General features: G+C 38.7%; 1 protein-coding gene across 2 annotated transcripts in view; it reads left to right on the forward strand.

Moving 5' to 3' along the window:
* Positions 1-19,844, forward strand: part of MIPEP (mitochondrial intermediate peptidase) — a 76,654-nt gene that overhangs the window by 36,983 nt on the left and 19,827 nt on the right. For both annotated transcript variants that reach the window (XM_061457664.1, XM_061457665.1), the window contains 3 exons: positions 2,895-3,004; positions 11,111-11,185; positions 16,575-16,694. In XM_061457664.1, coding sequence (XP_061313648.1) covers positions 2,895-3,004; positions 11,111-11,185; positions 16,575-16,694 — 305 coding nt within the window. The remainder of the gene's footprint in view (positions 1-2,894; positions 3,005-11,110; positions 11,186-16,574; positions 16,695-19,844) is intronic.

Here is a 19,844-nt window from a genome sequence, read left to right on the forward strand (position 1 = left end):
CAGAGACAGGACACCTGACCCAAACTGACCAAAGAGGTATTCCATACCACAGCACGTCATGCCCAGGATGTAACTGGGAGTTAGCCGGAAGGGCTGGGAGACTGCAGGGTTGGAGGAGGTATCGGTCGGAGCTTGGTCGGGCTTGGGGGGCGAGTTATCGGTCAGCGGGTGGTGAGGTGTTGTATTCTGTTCCCTTGTTATTTCCTTTATCATTATTATCATTGGTGGTAGCAGTAGTGATTTGTGTTATACCTTAGTTACTAAACTGTTCTTATCTCAACCCGTGGGAGTTGCATTCTTTTGATTCTCCTCTCCGTCCCTCCGAGAGCAGGGGGAGGGCAAGAAAGGGGGGGGGGGGAAGTGAGCGAACGAATTACCTGACTGGGTTTAAACCACGACACTCCTCCAACCCTGCAGTCTCCCAGCCCTTCCGGCTAACTCCCAGTTACATCCTGGGCATGACGTGCTGTGGTATGGAATACCTCTTTGGTCAGTTTGGGTCAGGTGTCCTGTCTCTGCTTCCTCCTGGCTTCCCCTCCCCCCTGGCAGAGCATGAGGCTCACAAAGTCCTTGGCCAAACCAAAACATCGCTATCAGCTCTGTTCCCAAGCTGAAAGTCAAAACACAGCACTGCACCAGCTACCAAGGAGGGGAAAAATGACTGCTACTGCTGAACCCAGGACAACTGACAATATGGAGAATCTGTAAAGCCAGGCTTTTTCTAGCTAATTCTGATTAAAGTAAAGTTGATAAAATCATGTTGTAATCACAGGCATGATTAACTGGAGGCCATTTATCTTATGTAAATGAACAGGAATGAATATGCAATCACAGCTTAGTGGATGCACAAGAAGGGAATGTTGTCTTTTTTCATTTAGTCCTTCTTCTCAAGCAGTGGCAGTGAGTGTACTGGCTGACAGCTTGCAGGCTGCTGTGGCAAATGGGTCAAAGATGTGTTTGGCTAAAGCTGCTTGGCATGCCACTTTTCTTACCTGCAGACAGCTTCCTATATCATCATCTTTAATAGTGTGCTGGAAATCATAGAATCGTAGACTGCTTTGGGTTAGGAGGGACCTTAAAGAGCATCCAGTTCCAACCCCCCTGCCATGGGCAGGAACACCTTCCACTAGACCAGGATGCTGAAAGCCACACCCAGACTGGTCTTGAACGTTTCCAGGTAGGGGGCATTCACGTATCCACAAATCCCATTTGCAGTAGATACTTACTTATTAAAAAAACCCCACAACCAAATAGATTAAATTGTAGCTTCTCTGTCTGAAGGATTTTTTTTTTATGTTTTACCATTTTTATATTATGCTTTTGATAGAAAGGGGAATCTATGGTAGAGTTATGTGTTATCAAAAGATATGTCTCGCCCAGTGTCAAGATATTCTTTCTCAAGGCTTCCCGTTAAAATTAAAATAGACTGAGCTGGTTTTAAGTTTGTCACTACTGGACATTGTTAAAACAAATTAACGCTGTATATGCTTTTTCAGTATAAGCTCTGTATACTTGAGGCTGTTAAGTGCTCTCCTCCACCCCTTTCACTGATACGGCTTTGCTTATATTGACCGCCGGGCGTACTTGTATGTTTGGTAGAGTTCTCTTGCGATGAATCTTATAGGTCTGCATGTCAAAGTCTTGAAGGGGCAGGAAATGGCTGATTTTCAGGCTCAGACTTTCCATGAGTCCCTGGATATGGTTTCAGTGTTGCCTTAGCTCCAGGCAGTCCTGAGTCCCAGGGGATTTCACTCCAGATCTAGCATTGCAAAAGCAGCACTGGAGGTCAGTTGAATTGTTTCTGCAGAAAACTTTTTTTGTTTTCAGGATTTGGAATGTGTGACAGTCAAATGTCTTGCCCCAGGGATGTCTGTTAGGGACCATCTGTTCTCATAAGAACAAAAAATCTGATATTCTAGTTGAAGTGCACTGAGTGTTTCAAGTCTTTTCTACTCTTCCCTGCCTCTCTTCTCTGATTAACATTTCCAAATATTCAAGTACCCAGTCTGCTGCTGGTGGGGCCTTGAAGAGCGGTGTTGGTCTGAAAACAGAGTATAAACAGGTTACAAATTCAGATTAGAAATTAGAGAAAGATCTGTAAAGCTCAAAGGAGGGATTAAAAAAAGGAGTCTTAAAGAATATTGAAACAAAAAACATACTTACATTTAAAACTAGTTTTGAATGTTGACATTGTCTCTAGCAGACAGGGACAGAGGTGATCCATGCTCAGTGTTATTAAAGCAACAGCTTTATACATCCCTAACTTTAATACAGAAATTGACATGCAGCTTTGATGTGGTGATGTGCTGCTTCTTAGTAACTTCCAGGGGTTTTGGGAAAGTGCTTTTTGAAACGACTAACTGTTAAGATACTATTATTGCAGTTAGAACATCTTCAATCTGCAAGAGTGTTCCTTGGATGAATGACTTGGTATTATATAGTAAGGTTAACATAAAGCATAAGTAAGCTCAGCAAACAGATGGAAGCTGAAAATTGTAACTGTGAATGGGATTAAGGCAGAATTTTATTTACACTGTAGTTTGATTTAGGTTTAAGACACTTAAATATATTTGGTGTTTCATGTAGGGCCAGTTTGGCTACAGTCTGGTTTAGTTTAAAAAGGGTGTGATCCAGAGCTTTATAAAGTGCCTCACCCAGCTGTTCAAATATTTTGTTTTACTTTGTGATTTATATTAAAATGTGTAGGATTATAATGAAGTTTTTCTGGCAATATGTACAATTGCTATAGAAATAAAATATTGACTTAATAAATGAAAGAACATTAAAGTTCACCAAAAGTCCAAGCTGAAAGTTGCAAAAACTTTTAGCAAGAGTTAACTATTTGTGTTAATGAAAATAGCAAATGCTAATGTGTACAATTATTCTACCTCTAGGAACCAGATGTGCTACTGATTTTGCTGAAGTTCCCTCAATTCTAATGGAGTACTTTGCAAATGACTATCGAGTGGTTAACCAATTTGCAAGGCATTATAAAACAGGACAGGTAAGGAAAATTAATATGTAAAATATTGAAAATAGGAATTTTCAATATTCGGGGAAAGAACCATATTTTCATGTGTTATTTATTAATAATGTTTAAAGGAGAAATAAACAATGAAACTTAATACTATAACTTCAGTCATTCAGAAAAAAAGTTGTTTTTCTTACTGCAGAAGAGATAAACCTAATACGTAAAAGAATAGAAGATCCTTATATCCAGGGTTCCAATTACATTTTTAAAATTTTTAGCCTTTTTTTCCTACAAAGGTTGTTGTGTAGTTCCCATACTACACAAACTTAGTGTAGCAGGTAAACTTCTGTGTGAATCAAGTTATGCAGAGTGTTTTAATTACAGGTAAGTTTTGACAAAAACAGTGATTCATCATTGAACTGTATGAAGTCTGTCTGTAAATAAAGCTTGGGTACAAAATCATGGAAATAAATTAAAATCCTCTGCAGTGTTTAAAACCTCACGTTTTTAGGACAGTGTAGGGTAGTGAGTGAAGTATTTTCTCATGAAAATGTACTGCTTTATTTAGGATGAGATTAAGATTAGTTAGATTCTGGTAGTCATGAATCTCTGCATTAAAATTCTGATTCCTTTTTTACATAAAGCTATTCTGTGCCGTTCTACTGTAAGGATCTACTTTCTGTGGGAAAAACAATGCACTTTTGAACAAGGTGGCTTTCAGTGGTCGTTTTAACACATGTCAGCAATACATGATTCATATTTGTACAACCATTTAAAAAATACAAACCAGTAAATAATAACCAAAGATGTTTTTCCAAGTGCTTTTGACTGAGTCAAGTTTCAGCGTCCTTAAATATAATGGCTGAAGACTAGACTACCTATCAATGCAAAATCTAGAAAGCCTCTTAAGTCGTGTAGTGTTATACTTCATTGAAGCATTTTATCCAATACTAAGCGCTCAGTATATTTCAGTATTACAGAAGTGGAATTACGTTTGCTTCCATTGAACACTTAAAAAATACCTTGTTTAACTTTTATTTTAATAGATATTGTCTGAGAAATTTACTCTGGAAGTCAGCTTTGTTGGTTTGGCTGGTTTGTTTTTTGTTTTTTTACATGACAATAATTTCTGCAGAAATGGTTGCACAAAGAAAGTCTCCTCCTAGGAGTTGAAAGTACTGGGTTTAGGAGTGTTCCTCATTTATGTTTGAGTCCACATACTGAAATACTGCTTTCTAGTGTTCCCTGTAAAGTTCATGTTAGTGTTTAAACATTGTGGAGTTAATCTGATTGCACAGGAGTTTAGAGAATGAGCTTTATTAAAACATTTGAAGAGATTTGTGAAACATATTTATGGCACTGTATTTTCAAAATGACTTAACCATGTTTAGTTGCAAAAGCTAAGAAGCAGACTCTGTGTTCCATTTGGCATTTCCATAAACTTCTTCTGTTTATTGGTGGTGAAATTTGCCCTTTCAGAGAGTAATTGAGATAGGTTTAATGTGGAAATTCAGTCTTGAAGGGTTCTTGAAGAGTAGATTATGCTGGAAGATGAGAAGAAGAGCCTGAAAAGGGTCTGTGGCTTTTGAGGGCTTTAGACGGTTTCCTTCTAATTGCTTTTTAAAAAATTTAGAATTTATTTTTAAGCCATTATACAGCATGTATAAGTCTGCTTTTGCTTATATTGGTTTGTCTAAGCTAGTTGTAAGTATCTGATATCAGCTTTCTGTGTTTGTTATTTAAATACGAATAGATTGAAGTAATCTTTTTTGTTCTTGAAATTTAGTGTTTGTTAGAGCAATTACTTTTATCTGTTGTATATATGTTGCAAAGTACTTTGAATAGAAAATCCCCCATCTCTTACATTTACAACTTCACAAAAATCCTTTTGGGGTTTATCTTTTCTGTGCTTGTTCCCGGACTAATTTTTTTGGTGTGCAAATAGAAATTTGAATCAACATTATCTTGTCTATTTTTTTAGTTATCTGAAAGAAAAGTGAGTCCACTTTACTCTCTTTTCAAGGGGAAGTAAGGAAGGTGGGTGAAACGGTTAAAATGTGAACTTTGTAAAACCATTTCATCCAAATATTTTTCCATATGAGAACTTCCATAAAGTTTCTTCTTAGGAGTAAAGAGGCTGAGCTCTTCTGGGTGAGAAGGATCTTTCCTGCAACAGCTACACAATCATAGCTCTGCTGGATGTTGACAAAAGGAGGGGTTTTTACTGACTTAGCTTGTTAAGGAGGCAGTGCAGATAATTTGAAGCAGCATCCTTCTTTTGGCATTGCTGCATCTATGTGACAGTTTTTGCAAGTAGATTTTAGATGGTGTCATTTTTTAACACTCCCACTGAGCATAATTACATCAGAAAAACTTGGTAGCATAGTCTCAGTTTGTGATTGCTCTTGCCATAAAATCCAATTATAGAAGGACCCTCAGGATCCTCACTTAGGATCAGTGCTTATGGTTATGGGAAGTGGAGGGGAAAGAGGTATTGTTTTCATTATTAAAACACAGGAACTGTTAGAAACTGGGTTTTAGTAGCATTGCAAACAGAAGATTTGGTGAGCAAGGCTTCAAAGCTGAAAATGCCATATGCATATAGATATGGATCATAAGGATCTGGTGCAAAATACCTTAAAGTTTATAGAAAGCATGTTTCTGCTTTCTGTGCATTTTGGATGGTTGTGCTGTTGAGTACTGAGGAGTGAAAAAGCTTGCAAGCTTTTCTGGCAAAAGGACCAACTGTTGTGAATTTAGTTCAAAAAGCTCGCCAGCACAAAAGTAGTTGTTCCAAGAAAGTAGCAAGCCTGGGTTTCCTTTCATCTTAGAGAGAACTCAAGCCAGAAAATCCTTTTGGGGAGGAGGGGAAGGAATAGAGAGGACTGTGTTAATTAAGAAGTTGAACCACTCAGGTAAACTCATGAAGATGAGCCATACCAAAATGAGGTTGTAGCAGTGCTTAAGCAGACAATCTGGTGTATGTGTACCTTTCTGCTTCACTGTGTTTGTTTGATTTTGTTAAGTGCACAGATATGTGGTAGGTCTGTTGAGCTAAATCATTTGAAGCTTATGTGTCTTTGGAGGCTCTCTTTGACAAAGGCCAGTATTTCAGCTGTTCAAATTTGAACTGACTTAATTTTTCACAGAGATGGAATTACAAAGGCAGTATTGTATTAGCATGATTGCAAGAATAAGCTCTCAGATAGTAAACAGTTGTGATGTGTTGTGGTTACTACACAGCAGTAAGGAGTTAAGTGTACTTTGGGACATGGGGAGTTCTGTTCTTTTAGCCACCATGGCAAATATGCTGAAAAATTTATGCCAAGATCTTAAAGTTACTTAATATAAAAGGATGGAAAAGTGGAACCCAAAGTATAGTATGTAGGGTTTAAGTTTTTAAAATGGTATGGTTATTCAGTTAGCATAGTTTCAGCCAAAGCTCTGCGAAGTCTTTCTTGGAGGAGGATGACAGTTTGATTCTGGTTTTATCGGAGAGCTCATCTTTCAGGATGAGTAAAATAACCATGCTGATGCTTTTTTTTTTTTCCTTTACTTGGCTGCTTATTAAGGGGCTGTATGAGATTCTAAGGCAGCAAGGAGAAATAGTTTCTATTTCCTGAAACAGCACCTCTTCCTCAGTACATGCAAGACCTCAGCGTATCTGTATGCCTGATACTCACAGAAACAAACACTGGGGAGGAGTGGTGATCTTCGGAAAACCCTCTGGAATCTAATTTTAGTTCCATGAAATCTTAAAATTTAAAATCCCAGAGGTGCTTTGGGAAAAATAAGTCATGTCTTTTTTTATCATTCTTTCAACTTAATCTAATTTTGTCAGTGTTTTTCTGGTGACAAATTCTGTTTGGCTTGTGAATGATAACAACACAATGTTCGAGCCAGATCAGTAGCGCTCATAGATTTGAACAAAGGCACATTTATGTCTCTCCTGTCAATAGGGTTTGTCATAAGAATTATTTGTAATTTCCTGTTGATCTTAGCCTGCTCAAAGAGTAGAGCTTGCTCTTTAAAGCAGAGTAAATCTACATTGATATTTATATGGCTGCAAAAAAGCAAAAAATATTTTCTTGGAGACTGTTGGTATTAAAGTCATGGCAGTCAGGTGAAGTTCATGACAACTGGAAAAAAGGGTGATATAACCCCCATTTTGAAGAAGGGGAAAACGGATGACCCAGGAAACTACAGACCAGTCAGTCTCACCTCTGTGCCTGGAAAAATCTTGGAGCAGATTCTCCTGGAAGGCATGCTAAGGCACATGAAAAACAACAAGGTGCTTGGTGACAGCCAGCATGGTTTCACTATGGGGAAGTCCTGCCTGACCAATTTGGTGGCCTTCTATGATGGGGCACAGAACTGATGGACAGGGGTAGAGCAGTTGATGTCATCTACCTGGACTTGTGCAAAGCGTTCGACACTGTCCCACACGACATCCTTGTCTCTAAATTGGAGCGACATCAATTTGATGGATGGACCACTCGGTGGATAAAGAACTGGCTGGATGGCCACATACAAAGAGTTGTGGTCAGTGGCTCAATGTCCAGCTGGAGACCAGTAGTGAGAGGTGTCCCTCGGGGATCGGTGTTGGGACCGGTCTTGTTCAACATCTTTGGTGACATGGACAGTGGGATTGAGTGTGCTCTCAGCAAGTTTGCCGATGACACCAAGCTGTGTGGTTTAGTTGATAAACTGGAGGGAAGGAATGCCATCCAGAGGGACCTCGACATGCTTGTGAGGTGGGCTGATGCCAACCTCATGAAGTTTAACCATGCCAAGTGCAAGGTCCTACACCTGGGTTGGAGCAATCCCAGGCACAGCTACAGGTTGGGCAGAGAAGAGATTCAGAGCAGCCCTGTGGAGAAGGACTTGGGGTGTTGGTTGATGAGAAAATGAACATGAGTTGACTTCAGTGTGTGCTCACAGCCCAGAAAGCCAACCGTATACTGGGCTACATCAGAAGGAGCGTGACCAGCAGGTCGAAGGAGGTGATCCTGCCCCTCTACTCTGCTCTTGTGAGACCTCACCTGGAGTATTGTGTGCAGTTCTGGTGTCCTCAACATAAAGAAGGACATGGAATTGTTGGAACAAGTCCAGAGGAGGGTCACGAGGATGATCGGGGACTGGAGCACCTCCCGTATGAAGACAGGCTGAGAAAGTTGAGGCTGTTCAGCCGGGAGAAGGCAAGGCTGCGTGGAGACCTCATAGCAGCCTTCCAGTATCCGAAGGGGGCCTATAGGGATGCTGGGGAGGGACTCTTCATTAGGGACTGTAGTGACAGGACAAGGGGTAATGGGTTAAAACTTAAACAGGGGAAGTTTAGATTGGATATATGGAGGAAGTTCTTTACTGTGAGGGTGGTGAGGCCCTGGAATGGGTTGCCCAAAGAAGCTGTGAATGCTTCATCCCTGGTGGTGTTCAAGGCCAGGTTGGGCAGAGTCTTGGGAGATATGGTTTAGCTTGTGGTGTCCCTGCCCATGGCAGGGGGGGTTGGAACTCGATGATCTTATGGTCCTTTCCAACCCTAACTATTCTATGATTCTATTACATACATCTTACTTTGTCTCTAGACGGTGGTGCTAAGCCATCTACTGTGCAGAGATATTTTAGTGCATTATTAATGATCATTTTGTACCTCCTCTCAAGAATGTGATTCAGAATAGGATAGATGTTTGTAGAAGAATATAGGGAAGAAACAGGTGAATGCAGAGAGTGCGCTTTCACCATTCTTCTCTGGCTTGAGATCGGATACTTGTAGTGCAGTCAAAAGAAGGCAAGACTGTCTTGGGTGAATCTGTTAGAACTGCTTAGCTATGAACTGAGAATCAGGCCTGCTTCACTTGTTTCTTGAGCAGGGCTGGATGTGACCAGCTCTCTTAGGGAGCATATAAAGACTGTCCGCATCGCCGAATCTTGCTGCTCTGTGTCTCAGGGAACTGCTAACTTGGATTTCCCAATTCATTTGAGGATCTGTGGGACTGTGGTTTACTAAAATGCCACTTAGAAAAGTCTAGTGCCTTTTGTTCTATTTATTTTGTGTACTAGCTGAAAGTCTATGCTCTTAACATCCTCTTATACCATCATTTAATATAGCCGAAAACCAAAAATGAGAATCCATTATGTTGAAAGAGGTGGTTTGACCTTACTGGAAGGAGTGGTCTTGGCTTTAACACTCTTCAATTATAACTGTGTGAAATAATACATATTTGTCAAGCTTTTGTATGTTCAGCTTTTGTAACACTGGCAAATTACAATTTAAGAATTCCCATCCAGTTTTCTCACACTTCACTGTATCCAAAATATGGGTGCCCAGAGAAGAAATCAGTTTTATTTGATTCCATAGTGCACTACCTCACTATGAAATGAAAGCCTCCAAAAACCTGCTAAAACTTGCTGATAGGTTTGGTGCTTAATAACAAAATTTATTCAAAATTCTATTGGTTTTCTTGCATGACAGCTGAAATTGTGTTATTGCCAACCCACGTGTGCTTTATTTCCAGGATGAAAAGTCACCAAAATCCATGCCTTATTTTATGTAAGGGGATGAGACAAGAGATGTTCATAAAGCCAGGATAAAAATTGTCCAACCAAAATACTTTCTACCATTTGTAATTTTTTTCCTACTTTGCTTCTTGTGTTAACAAGTTCTACATAATGAAGCAGTACTGTGAACAATACTAAATCTAGCATGGAGCCTCAAGGTAGTCAGCTACTAACATCTTTATTATGATGGATAACTGCTCATTTACTGTTACACTAGTTATCCAAAATCATCATCTAATTTGAAACAGAACTTCTATATTTAGGAAGGGTAAATACTGTCCTAAGAAGGATATACTGTAGGACAGACTTCATTGGTGTATTTGTCTGTGCTGAAATTGAACAGCTGTGCACATTTATGACAGGCAAAATAGTGGGTGTTGTTCTGTCCCGTTCTTGACCCAGCTAACATTTGTCTTGGAGAAGAGGTTACAAGCTTTGGCAAGCTGCTGCATAAAACAGCTGTGCAACATGAGAGTTTGTCTAACCTGCTTTACCTTCCAGATTCCACAGTGTTAATTGATAACATTTTCCTCACTTATGAGTAACTTTTCTGCAGTTGGGTTTTTGTTCTGTGAACATTAACTTTGGTTGTCTTGAAGTCATATCATTTGCACAGAATCTAACCATACAGCACAGCCATCAGGATATATATATTATTTCTTAAACACTTCAACACACTGTAAAAGTTTAGGTGTGCTTTTAGAGCTCAGTGTAATACCAAACATATGTATTACATTTTGTAACGTAGTAACTTTCTTAATATTTTAGCAAGAACCCAGTTATGTTAACCATATTTAATATGCTTGTTTAATAAAACTGCTACTAAAGAAAAAAGAATATGCTTACTAGGAAAAACATCTATTGAAAAGCTTCAGGAAGCATTGGAAGAACTAAGGAAAAAGTGTCAAACATTTATATACAGATACTCTTAAAAATGTGGCATGAAAAAAATCTTTGGAAGTACTCATAGATGTCTGGACAGAATGTCAAAAACGGTTTACTTTAATGACTTGAAAAATGTCTCTGAATTTCAGTCTGTGGTGGCATGAGTAATTTTATTGCCATAGATATGGAATAAATTTAACTTTGTTAAAAATTTCAAAGGGTAGATACTTACTGTTCAGTATAACAAAACATTTTAATGTGGGTTAGGGTAGAAGCCCTGATGCTATCCCAGTTGAAGTTAGGAAAACCCTACCAGCTCAATGGAAGTAACATGGGCTCCCTGTAAGTCTAAGGGAACTATGCTCAAAGACCAACAGGAGAAGCTATTACCTGCTTTGAAGATTAGTGAGGATGACCTGGAAGGGCTGTAGCTGCCCCTCTGTTAGTTATCTCTAAAGACAGTCATAATATTTTTAACAGGCATATAAGGAAACATAGGATCAATTTACAGAAAAACAGTGAGACGCATAATGATTTCTCGGTTGCTATGTAAATTATTGCCAGTATCTTAATTGTCCATTTCATGCTTTGTGAGCATGAATGGGAGATTTTCTTCCTCAATGCAAAGCACTTCAAATATGTTTTTATCATCAACAGCACAATTCTAAATAGGTTCTTTTTTTTTTTTAATTCAAGCCACTGCCAAAAAATATGGTGTCAAGACTGTGTGAGTCCAAAAAGGTGTGTGCTGCAGCTGATATGCAACTCCAGGTATGTTCTTTGCAGTCTAGTCTCTACTGGCTATCTAGAGTTTGCAGAACATATTTTGATTCTTATAATTTTATCAGTTGTTTAATATAGACACTTTATTAACTATATGCAAATTAATGAGAAGTAATTCATGTTTATACTGATGTCCACGTTCGTTTTGTTGAATGTATTCTGTGCTGCCTGCTTAAAGCTAAATGTCTAAATCTGTAGGAAAATAGCGTTAAAACTGCAGCTTTTGAAAATGATTGAATTGTCAGAATTCCCTAATGTGGCTTAAAATTGAGTTCTTAAATTAATGGAATCATTTAAGGAGAACTTGCTGTGGAGGAAGTATTGCATACCTTTGGATTATTAAAGTGTAGCAGGACTGACAGATTCAGGCTACTTGAGTGTCACCAAAATCCAGGAAATAAACTCTCTAACCAGAATGAAAAAATCAAACCAGCTTATTTATGAGAATGTTGATTGGAGCTCCCATCAACAAACTGCGTTATTTTTCTTCAAAGGAAGTAAAGGAAATTAGGGCTCTATCTAAACTGGTTATTTAGGTTTTTTCAGTCCTTCAGCAGCAGTTCTCAGTTGTGAACAGTAGCATTAGCATCCAGCCAAGTTGTTTTTTTTTTTAGAGTGAGCGTTTGGCTACGTTTAGTATGCTACAAGCTTCTGCTGTGAGATTTCTGTGAGTTTGGTTTCTTCTTTGTTTTGCCTTAAGCCAGAAGCATATAATTTTTCTTTTTACAGTTGGCCTAGTGTTTAGGAGAGATAACTCTGCTAGTACCTTAATAAAGGGTAGTCATTATTTCTGAGATGTGTAAAGAAACAAAGACCAGATCTCTGTAATTCTTCACTTTGAAAAGTGCCCAAATGATTGCAACTCTATCTACAAATGTGAGTTATGCTAGTTAACTGAAGTTGATTTAAAAGCAAAACTTAGTTAAATATTTGCAGTTTACTCTGTGCAGTTATTTATAGTGTTTAGAAACTAATCAGAATACTGGACTGTGGACTTGTGAATGTTTATGTGTCAGTTACACTGATTAAAATCAGATTTAATCCTGCTTTCAGTGTGTACATTTTTTTTTCATTGGTTAAACTTCACAGGTCTTTGAATTATGCTTTCAGTGCAGTGCTGGCTGTCAGTGGCCAGTGTTGGCTCCACAGGCGTGAACACAGAGGGTGCCACCTGAGGCTATACCTCTATGACATGAAAGTAACTGCATTCTCTCTGCAGATCTGATTTTGAAATGTACACCCCTGAGTCTGAAAGGTTCTCATACAGAGATAGCTGAGAATCCAGACAGAACAAGGGCAAGAGCAGAATTAATTCATGTACAAATTGGGTTTTATTCCTGAAAAAAGCCCAACAAACAATTCAGGATTTAAATAAAATTTATACTGATAATGCTTAGTGGTGGACCTCTATTCATGAAGTCCACCAACACAGAATAATTTGTCACTGTATGGGCTAGTAACCATCAAAGTGATGACCAAGTGCTTTCACATGCATCCATTCTTTTCTGGTGTGCCTGTAACAGCTATATATAGATCTAAGTCTGATTTCCTTTCAACTTTTAATATGTGCTTACTATAATCTTGTCAAGGTTTGAGACCAAATTGACAGTGTGGGGACTAAATGGTCTTGGATACCAAGAACACTTAAGTCACAGATATATTAAGAAATTACATGGCCTCCCTGTCCTCTGGTGGGGAAGATAGTGTGTAAGTCAGTAATGAAGGGGTCATTGCATCAGTCCTGTGGGGTGGGCTGTGCAATCCTCCTGCTGCTGTTTGCCCTCAGCTCATCCTGGGGTCTCTGTAGGGTCTGTTCCAGAGCAGCTCCAGACCTCATAGCTTTAGAGCCAGGGAGAGAACACCCACTTCTGGTGGGCTCAGATTCCTGTGGTCACATAATGATTGACTGGTGCTGGCAATGATGCAGAGATTAAGCAGGCTGCTTGCCCTCAAATTACTGTTGTGTAACAAATGTTCAACCAGTCTCAAGCTGCGCCAAATGACCACAGTACCACACTGAAAAATGTTACCGATTTCCTACTTTTGGCACCATGTTTTTGAAGATTACAGATGTAATACCTGCAGTATGCACTCATTTCAAGGGGACAGTCTGGCAGAGCCATTCTGTTATTAATTCAGAAAAAATGTCCCAGAGAAGTTAACTGTATAGCAAATACAAAGTTCATACATTTATTTGTAGAAGTTTGTGCACTGTAATTCATGCAGATTTAAAAGTATAATAATTCATTGAACAAAAGCATATATTTCCATCTGCAGATGCTGAAGTGTGTATGTGCCTCTAACGTATATACCTGAAAAAAACTGTGAACAATGGTGCAAATACTTTTCCTTCAGACTTTGCTAGCGGTATATTCTATCTTGACAGCCAGATGCCATGTAAGCCATATTTGACCTTTAAAAAAAATTAAAATGCCTACAAATTTTCCAGTTGTGGGGAAAACACCTAAAGGTTCTTCTGTGGTCTGTTCAGAAAATAAATATGTTGGCATGTCAAAATATGAAATTATGCCGTTTTTTCATCATAGCTATAATACCTCTGCATTTTCTTTCGGCTCATGTAATCAGTTACTCCACAGGAAAGACAGGAGAATCCATGCATCTTCCATAAGGCTTGCACCATGCAGATTGAGTCCCAGAGTCTTTCAGTCAGTGCGTTCACTGGAAAATCCATAACTGTTTACATATGAATGTTATTAAGCAGACAACAAGCTAGAAAGAACTGTAATCAAGTGAAAGTAATATTAATGTCCGTGCAAAATATTCAGTATGAAGATAACTTTTCGATGGCCTTTTTATGTTTTGGCAAATGTGTTTTACTGAAATTGGAAATAATCTTCTAGCTACTGCTTAATATTAGGCATTAACATGCTCCCTAGCAGCATTACCTTAAAATCCTGTGGTCTTGGGATATGTCTCTCTTTGCCATTTCAAAGGCCTGTGTAAACACACAGAACGGTGCTTTATAGATGGGAAGGCTTATGGTTGTAAAGTTCATCTGAGTTTATTTTCAGGGGTGGATTTTTAGGTTTGGTTTTTTTTTAACTTTTCTGTCCAGGTGGCCTGGCTCAAAGCCTTCTTCCCACGCTTTATATGTGCCAGGGTCAGGGGAAAGCTTGTAGCCGCCTTCAGCAACTCGTTTCCCTGGCATCATGTTGTTCTTTATTGAGTCTATTTCACTGGCCTTCAGCTGACGATTCCCCATTCCCCACTCCCTAGCTGTGAGTTGAGATTTTGCTCCAGCTCCCTGGCCACAAACTACTTGACTCCAAATTTCACTTTTGCAAAGGTCCACAGCTTTGCAGTTTGCTCCATCTTGTGAGGTGCACACTGCAAACATGTCGTAACAAAGTTGAGAGATAGGAAAAAAGAATCAAGGCTGGGCTGAAGCCGGATGCTGAAGTCTATTGTCAGATCACAGAATCATAAAATGGTTTGGGTTGGAAGAGGTCTTAGAGATCATCTAGTTCCAGCTCTTCTGCCATGGGCAGGGACATCTTCCACTAAGCCAGGCTGCTCAAAGCCCCAGCCATGTTTGGTTTGGGTTTTTGGCGAGGAGGAGAGGGAAGTCAGTGTGAAATGATTTCGGCAGGGTCACAAAGGCCTGGGGAACAGGTGAAAGTGAGTTTTTTAGGACTCTAACATCAGGTAGTTTTCAGATGTATTCATGGTAGAATAGATGTGTTGGTCATATTCTCAGTCACCCTTGCTACCATAAATGGTGTAGCTTTTGTTAAACTTTGTTAAAAAACGAACCAGAATTCTAGAGACCAGCTCTGAGGGAGAAAAGTACAAACAAAGGCCTTGCAAAGCCTCTTTCTCTTCTAAGGTAGGAGTAAGAAAGACTGTTGTTCTCACAACCTATTGTAGGTTTCTCTTTAGTTTTTTAATTTTTTGTGTTATCAATATAATTATGGAAAATTAAAAATATCCCTGTATAGACTGGTTTTAAAAAATCCTCACTGCTATTTGCTACTTGATGCAGTGTCTTCGTGGAGTTACCCTCTGAACAGATATTTGCTGCCTGCTCTGGGTTTGTAGATACGTGGTGTTAAGTGCTTGCATCTCTTGCTACTCTCTGGGTCACAAAACTTGCAATATCATTAATGGATGATTGTGCAAGTTTAGGTCTTGTTGACCTCTTTTCTCCTTATTAGCCATGTAGGCAGCAAGCAAGGAAATTGAGAATACCTCTTGCAAGTTTTGGCTTCTTCACCCCTCTTCTTATAATCCTAAATTTTACTTGAAAAAATAATCAATTTTCACATTTATCGTTGGTCAAGAAACACTGTCAAAGGATTTATCAGGTTTCTGCATGTTAGAAGACAGCTTATTCAAGTAGAACAAATGTGGTTCTTTGGAAACATACTTTCACCTAAAATGTGACTGTGTTGTATTTAGCCCAAATAAAACGAGTGCTAAATTCTGTTGCACAGCAGTGGGTGTCCTCTTCAGTCTTTCCTGCACTTCACAGAATAGGAAATCTTCTTATTTAAAATAAAATAAATGCTGAATTAAAATTTTTTTCAGTGATAGCACATACTGAGGTTTGGCTCTGTTTTCTATCCATCCTTAGTTCATATTTGCTATGAAAGTGCCAGATACTCTGCTTTGCTATATTTGCTTGAAAAGTAATTTTATTTGTGCTGCTATCCTGATCTCCACACAGTTCACCAATTTAATCATGCATATATGTTCTGCCATAGTTCACATGCTTCTGCACAGAAACTGCCTCTGGCAAAGTACCCTCCTGGTGCAGTGTGATTGCTAAGTTCGCACTGCAGCAATTTATTGCTCTGAGAGAGCTGAAATAAAGAAAGCACCTGTCTTAGTACTGCACTGTTTGAGTACTCAAAGGAGTATCAGCAGCTCTGTCTGTAGCTTCTTGCATTCACTGCCTGGTCCATAACTTGCCTCTGCAGATATGTTTTCTCATGTCTTCATGCACATGTCTTGGAATAAATTATTTTGCTATGTCCACTCAAATAAATTTAAGTCTTTTTAATAAATTCATTTAAAAAAATTAATCTACTTCAAAAATAGTTTTGAAAAAGGGAATTGCTGGACAGATTTAGGGACAGATCTTAATTTTATTTAAAAGTGCAGATTTGTACTGCCAGTGTTCTCAGTAACCTAAACACAGATTTATGATAGGTCATGATGATTGTGGTTGGTGTACTTCAAAAACATGTTTCTCACGTTATGTGTTATACTAAAAATAGAAGATTTACAAAACCATATATAAATTATTTAGACTCTTCCTTTCCCCTATTCTCTCTCTCCTTTTCTGTTTGTCTTTTTTGCTTGTCAAGTGCCAATGCTTTGTGCCAAAGGCAAACATGTATTTTTATCTCTTCAGGTATTTTATGCTGCCTTGGACCAAATCTACCATGGAAAACATCCTCTAAAAAAGTCAACCACAGAAATTTTAAAGGAAACACAAGAGAAAGTTTACGGATTGCCATACGTACCTAATACAGTGAGTAGAAACAGAATGATTGTATAAGCTACACCTTTTCTTTGATAGCGTATTAATACTCCTACCTCTCCCCGCCCTTTGCCATGCACACTCATATGCTTATTGTTGTATTGTTATGTTTTCTTTCTTTCAGCCACTTTATGTGAAGAGTAAGGTATTGGAAATTTTCAGCTGAAAATCAAAATTTAATTAATGTACCTTTTTTTGTACAGGCCTAGTCTTGTCATGCTGAATTTGAATTACAGTTTTTTTAATTATTAAGGAAGGCTGTGGAATTCGATACATTGGAAAAAGAGTTTATTCTAGCTTTGTAAATGACTGTTTGTAAAAGGCAATAAAACACTGTGCTGCATTTTGCATTTTGTATACTGTCAGTATTGGCATGTGAGAGCAAGTCAGTGTGAAACAGGATTTGGAAGTGAGCTTTTCTCACTGTACTGCTGTGATCTTTGGCACATCACTTGTCCTTGCATGTGGTATCTGAAAGCATTAAAGCCTTGAGTTCTACTGGGCTATGTAATTTTGATATTCGTCATGACTAATTGTGCGTTTGTTCTAGACTTCATGATATCCAAAGGTACAGTTTGCATAGATAGTCATGGGATTTCCTGGGCTGCTTGGAGCTGAATTCCCAGCTTGACCATGGCCCAAATCACTGTTTGACGCTTTGGTCAGAACACCTAGATCCTTTTTGTGCTTTCTGCTTCTCAGGAAATATATGTCTCTCCTTAGCAAAAATGGTCTTTCTTTCCCTGAAAAGGGTATTACGAGGTCCATGCTTGAGCCCTTTGCTCATCAAAACTGTACTGCCTCTGGCAGCAAGATGTCTTCAGAGTGTGATGTCTGACTTAGCATTTTTATAAATATTCTTTTACACCATTCCTCTGCAGGTGTTAGATATCAAGTGAATGAAATGGTTCAACCTGCTTTGAAAGTTAGCCTGTGTTTTTTGTTCAATTTAAAATATTTTTTTATTTACCTGTTACCTTCAAAAGAGTGAAACATCTTATAATGAGCATAGCCTCAATATGAAGTGCCTTAGGTTTTGGCCTGGGGCTTTATCCCAGCAAGGTGTACTGTGAACTTTTGAATTGTCAGAAAGTCTATATTCACATTTACTGAATGTAGAATTTATTGAATGTCTAGTCAAGAACTGTAATACTGTTTAAATTTTAGTGAAACATTACACTAGAAGAATGTTAGTGCTCTGTGTCTAATGTCCATAATTTGGCTTGCTGTCCTGTGCTGCAATTTCTTCTGAACTTAGGATATTGTAATTTAATTTGTAGTCCAGATAAAAAAAAGTAAATGTCTTGAAAGTGAAAGGTGTTTGCTTTATTTTTTAAGAGAAGAAAGTCTATTCCTTCCTTTCATTTAATTTCCGAGCTGGTAAGAGAGATCAGCTTTTATTTTCACCTGCATTAATGTGATTTTCTGTAGTAGCTGTCTGGGCTATTATCTGTCAGGGCTGCAGAAACACCCATTGTTATCCCCTGATAAACCTTAATTCCTTTTTCCTGCTCCTAGCAGGCAAGTAAACTTAGCAAATATCCTCTGAATGTACTTGAGCTTCAATCTTATTGTGCAGACTCATTTTCTGAAGTAGTACCACAGCATACATCTTCAGCAGATAGATTTCTGTCTTTCTGAGGTGCTGCTCCGATAATAGGACAATTTTATGCATCTTTTTGTGATTGTACTTTCAAAATGAGGCATAAAAACTACACCTAATAATTAAATGCTGGTGTACTTATGTGGTGATACCTATTTTAAGGTAAACCAAAGTATCATTCTCAGCAAATATCATGTCTTATGTACCAAGCGTAGGAGGGATAGTGGAAAGAAAATGCTGTTGAAGCATGATTTCAAATAGGTTTTACAGGCATGGGGCAGTTGGTACTTCACACAGTAGTATTTACATTGGCTGTGTTGACACAGACGGTTGCAGAAGCTAGTGCCACATGCAAGGCAGAAAGGAAAAATGGAGCAGACCATAGACAGATGGAAGCACAGAGAAACAGCACTCCATAAGCCTTTGTTTTCCTGAAGAATGCAGATCTCCATTTCTGGCTGGCTATTGTTTATCTGCTGAAAAGTACACAGTTTGCTGCTGGCTCTTGCAGGATGAAATTCCCAGTGGGATTTCTTTGCTCTACTACCAAATCCAGAAGCTAATGACTGCCAGGCAGGGGGAGTGTATCTGCCTGTTTTTGTAGTGTCTGATGGGTTTGTTGCCAGAGATTTGTGTTACTGAGTTTGGAAAATGAATAGAGATCTTGCACAGGCTGGGTTCTTGAGTCCTTGTGATGCCTTTAAGAAGCAATCAGCCTTCCTTTTGACTCTTCTAAGAAAGCAAGATAAACCAAGTATTAATGACCACACATTTTTCTCTCATTTCCTCCTGAGTGTGCTTGGTGTCAAAATCTGTGCACTGTGGGGGATTCAGTACTTTCCTTTTGCTCAAAATCATAGCTTGTTTCTCATCTCTTGCAAAGCCTGTTTGCATTTACTATGTATGATCTACCTCGCAATTGATAATGCTGTCTGCTTTTAGAGTATCTCCCCTGGTCTCTTCCACCTTTGTCTCCAGGATTTCCAGAGAGACTTTAAAAAGTATCAGGTGACCCTTTGATTAACCCAACACATGGTCAGAGTTCCTCCCCATGATCTGTTGCTTAGTCCCCTGCCTGTCCCCCAAGTTCAGACTTGAAAGCTACTTCCCTTTGAGACAGTCATCAAAACTTAATGATATGCCATTGTCAGTTCTGTGCCAAGCACAATAATTCCTATCTCCTGCTGTGGGTTTTGGTTCAATATCGTAACAAAAAATGAGACACAGGGTAAACAGGCTCTGCAGTGATAGTGCATATTGCAGCCTCCTGCAGTTACAGGAAAGAGTTCCCAGTAATGAAGTGGTTTTACAATAAACAACAGCTGCCCAAATCATCATACCTGAATTTTCTTTGTGAAATATGGAAGTACACTGAACTATTGATTCTTATTTTCAATAAAATACTATGGATGTACATATTAATTTCCTGCCCATCGTTGTAAGATTTCTTCATTCTAATCTGGAAATTTGCTGGTTTAACTTGTGAGTCTGAGGAAAAATGATTTTGAAGAGTGAGGCACAGTGAATGTGTGTTCTTT

The sequence above is a fragment of the Pezoporus flaviventris genome, unplaced genomic scaffold (assembly GCF_033815535.1).
Source record: "Pezoporus flaviventris isolate CSIRO_AGI_PZ_B2104156 unplaced genomic scaffold, CSIRO_AGI_Pfla_v1 ptg000025l, whole genome shotgun sequence".
NCBI lineage: Eukaryota > Metazoa > Chordata > Aves > Psittaciformes > Psittacidae > Pezoporus > Pezoporus flaviventris.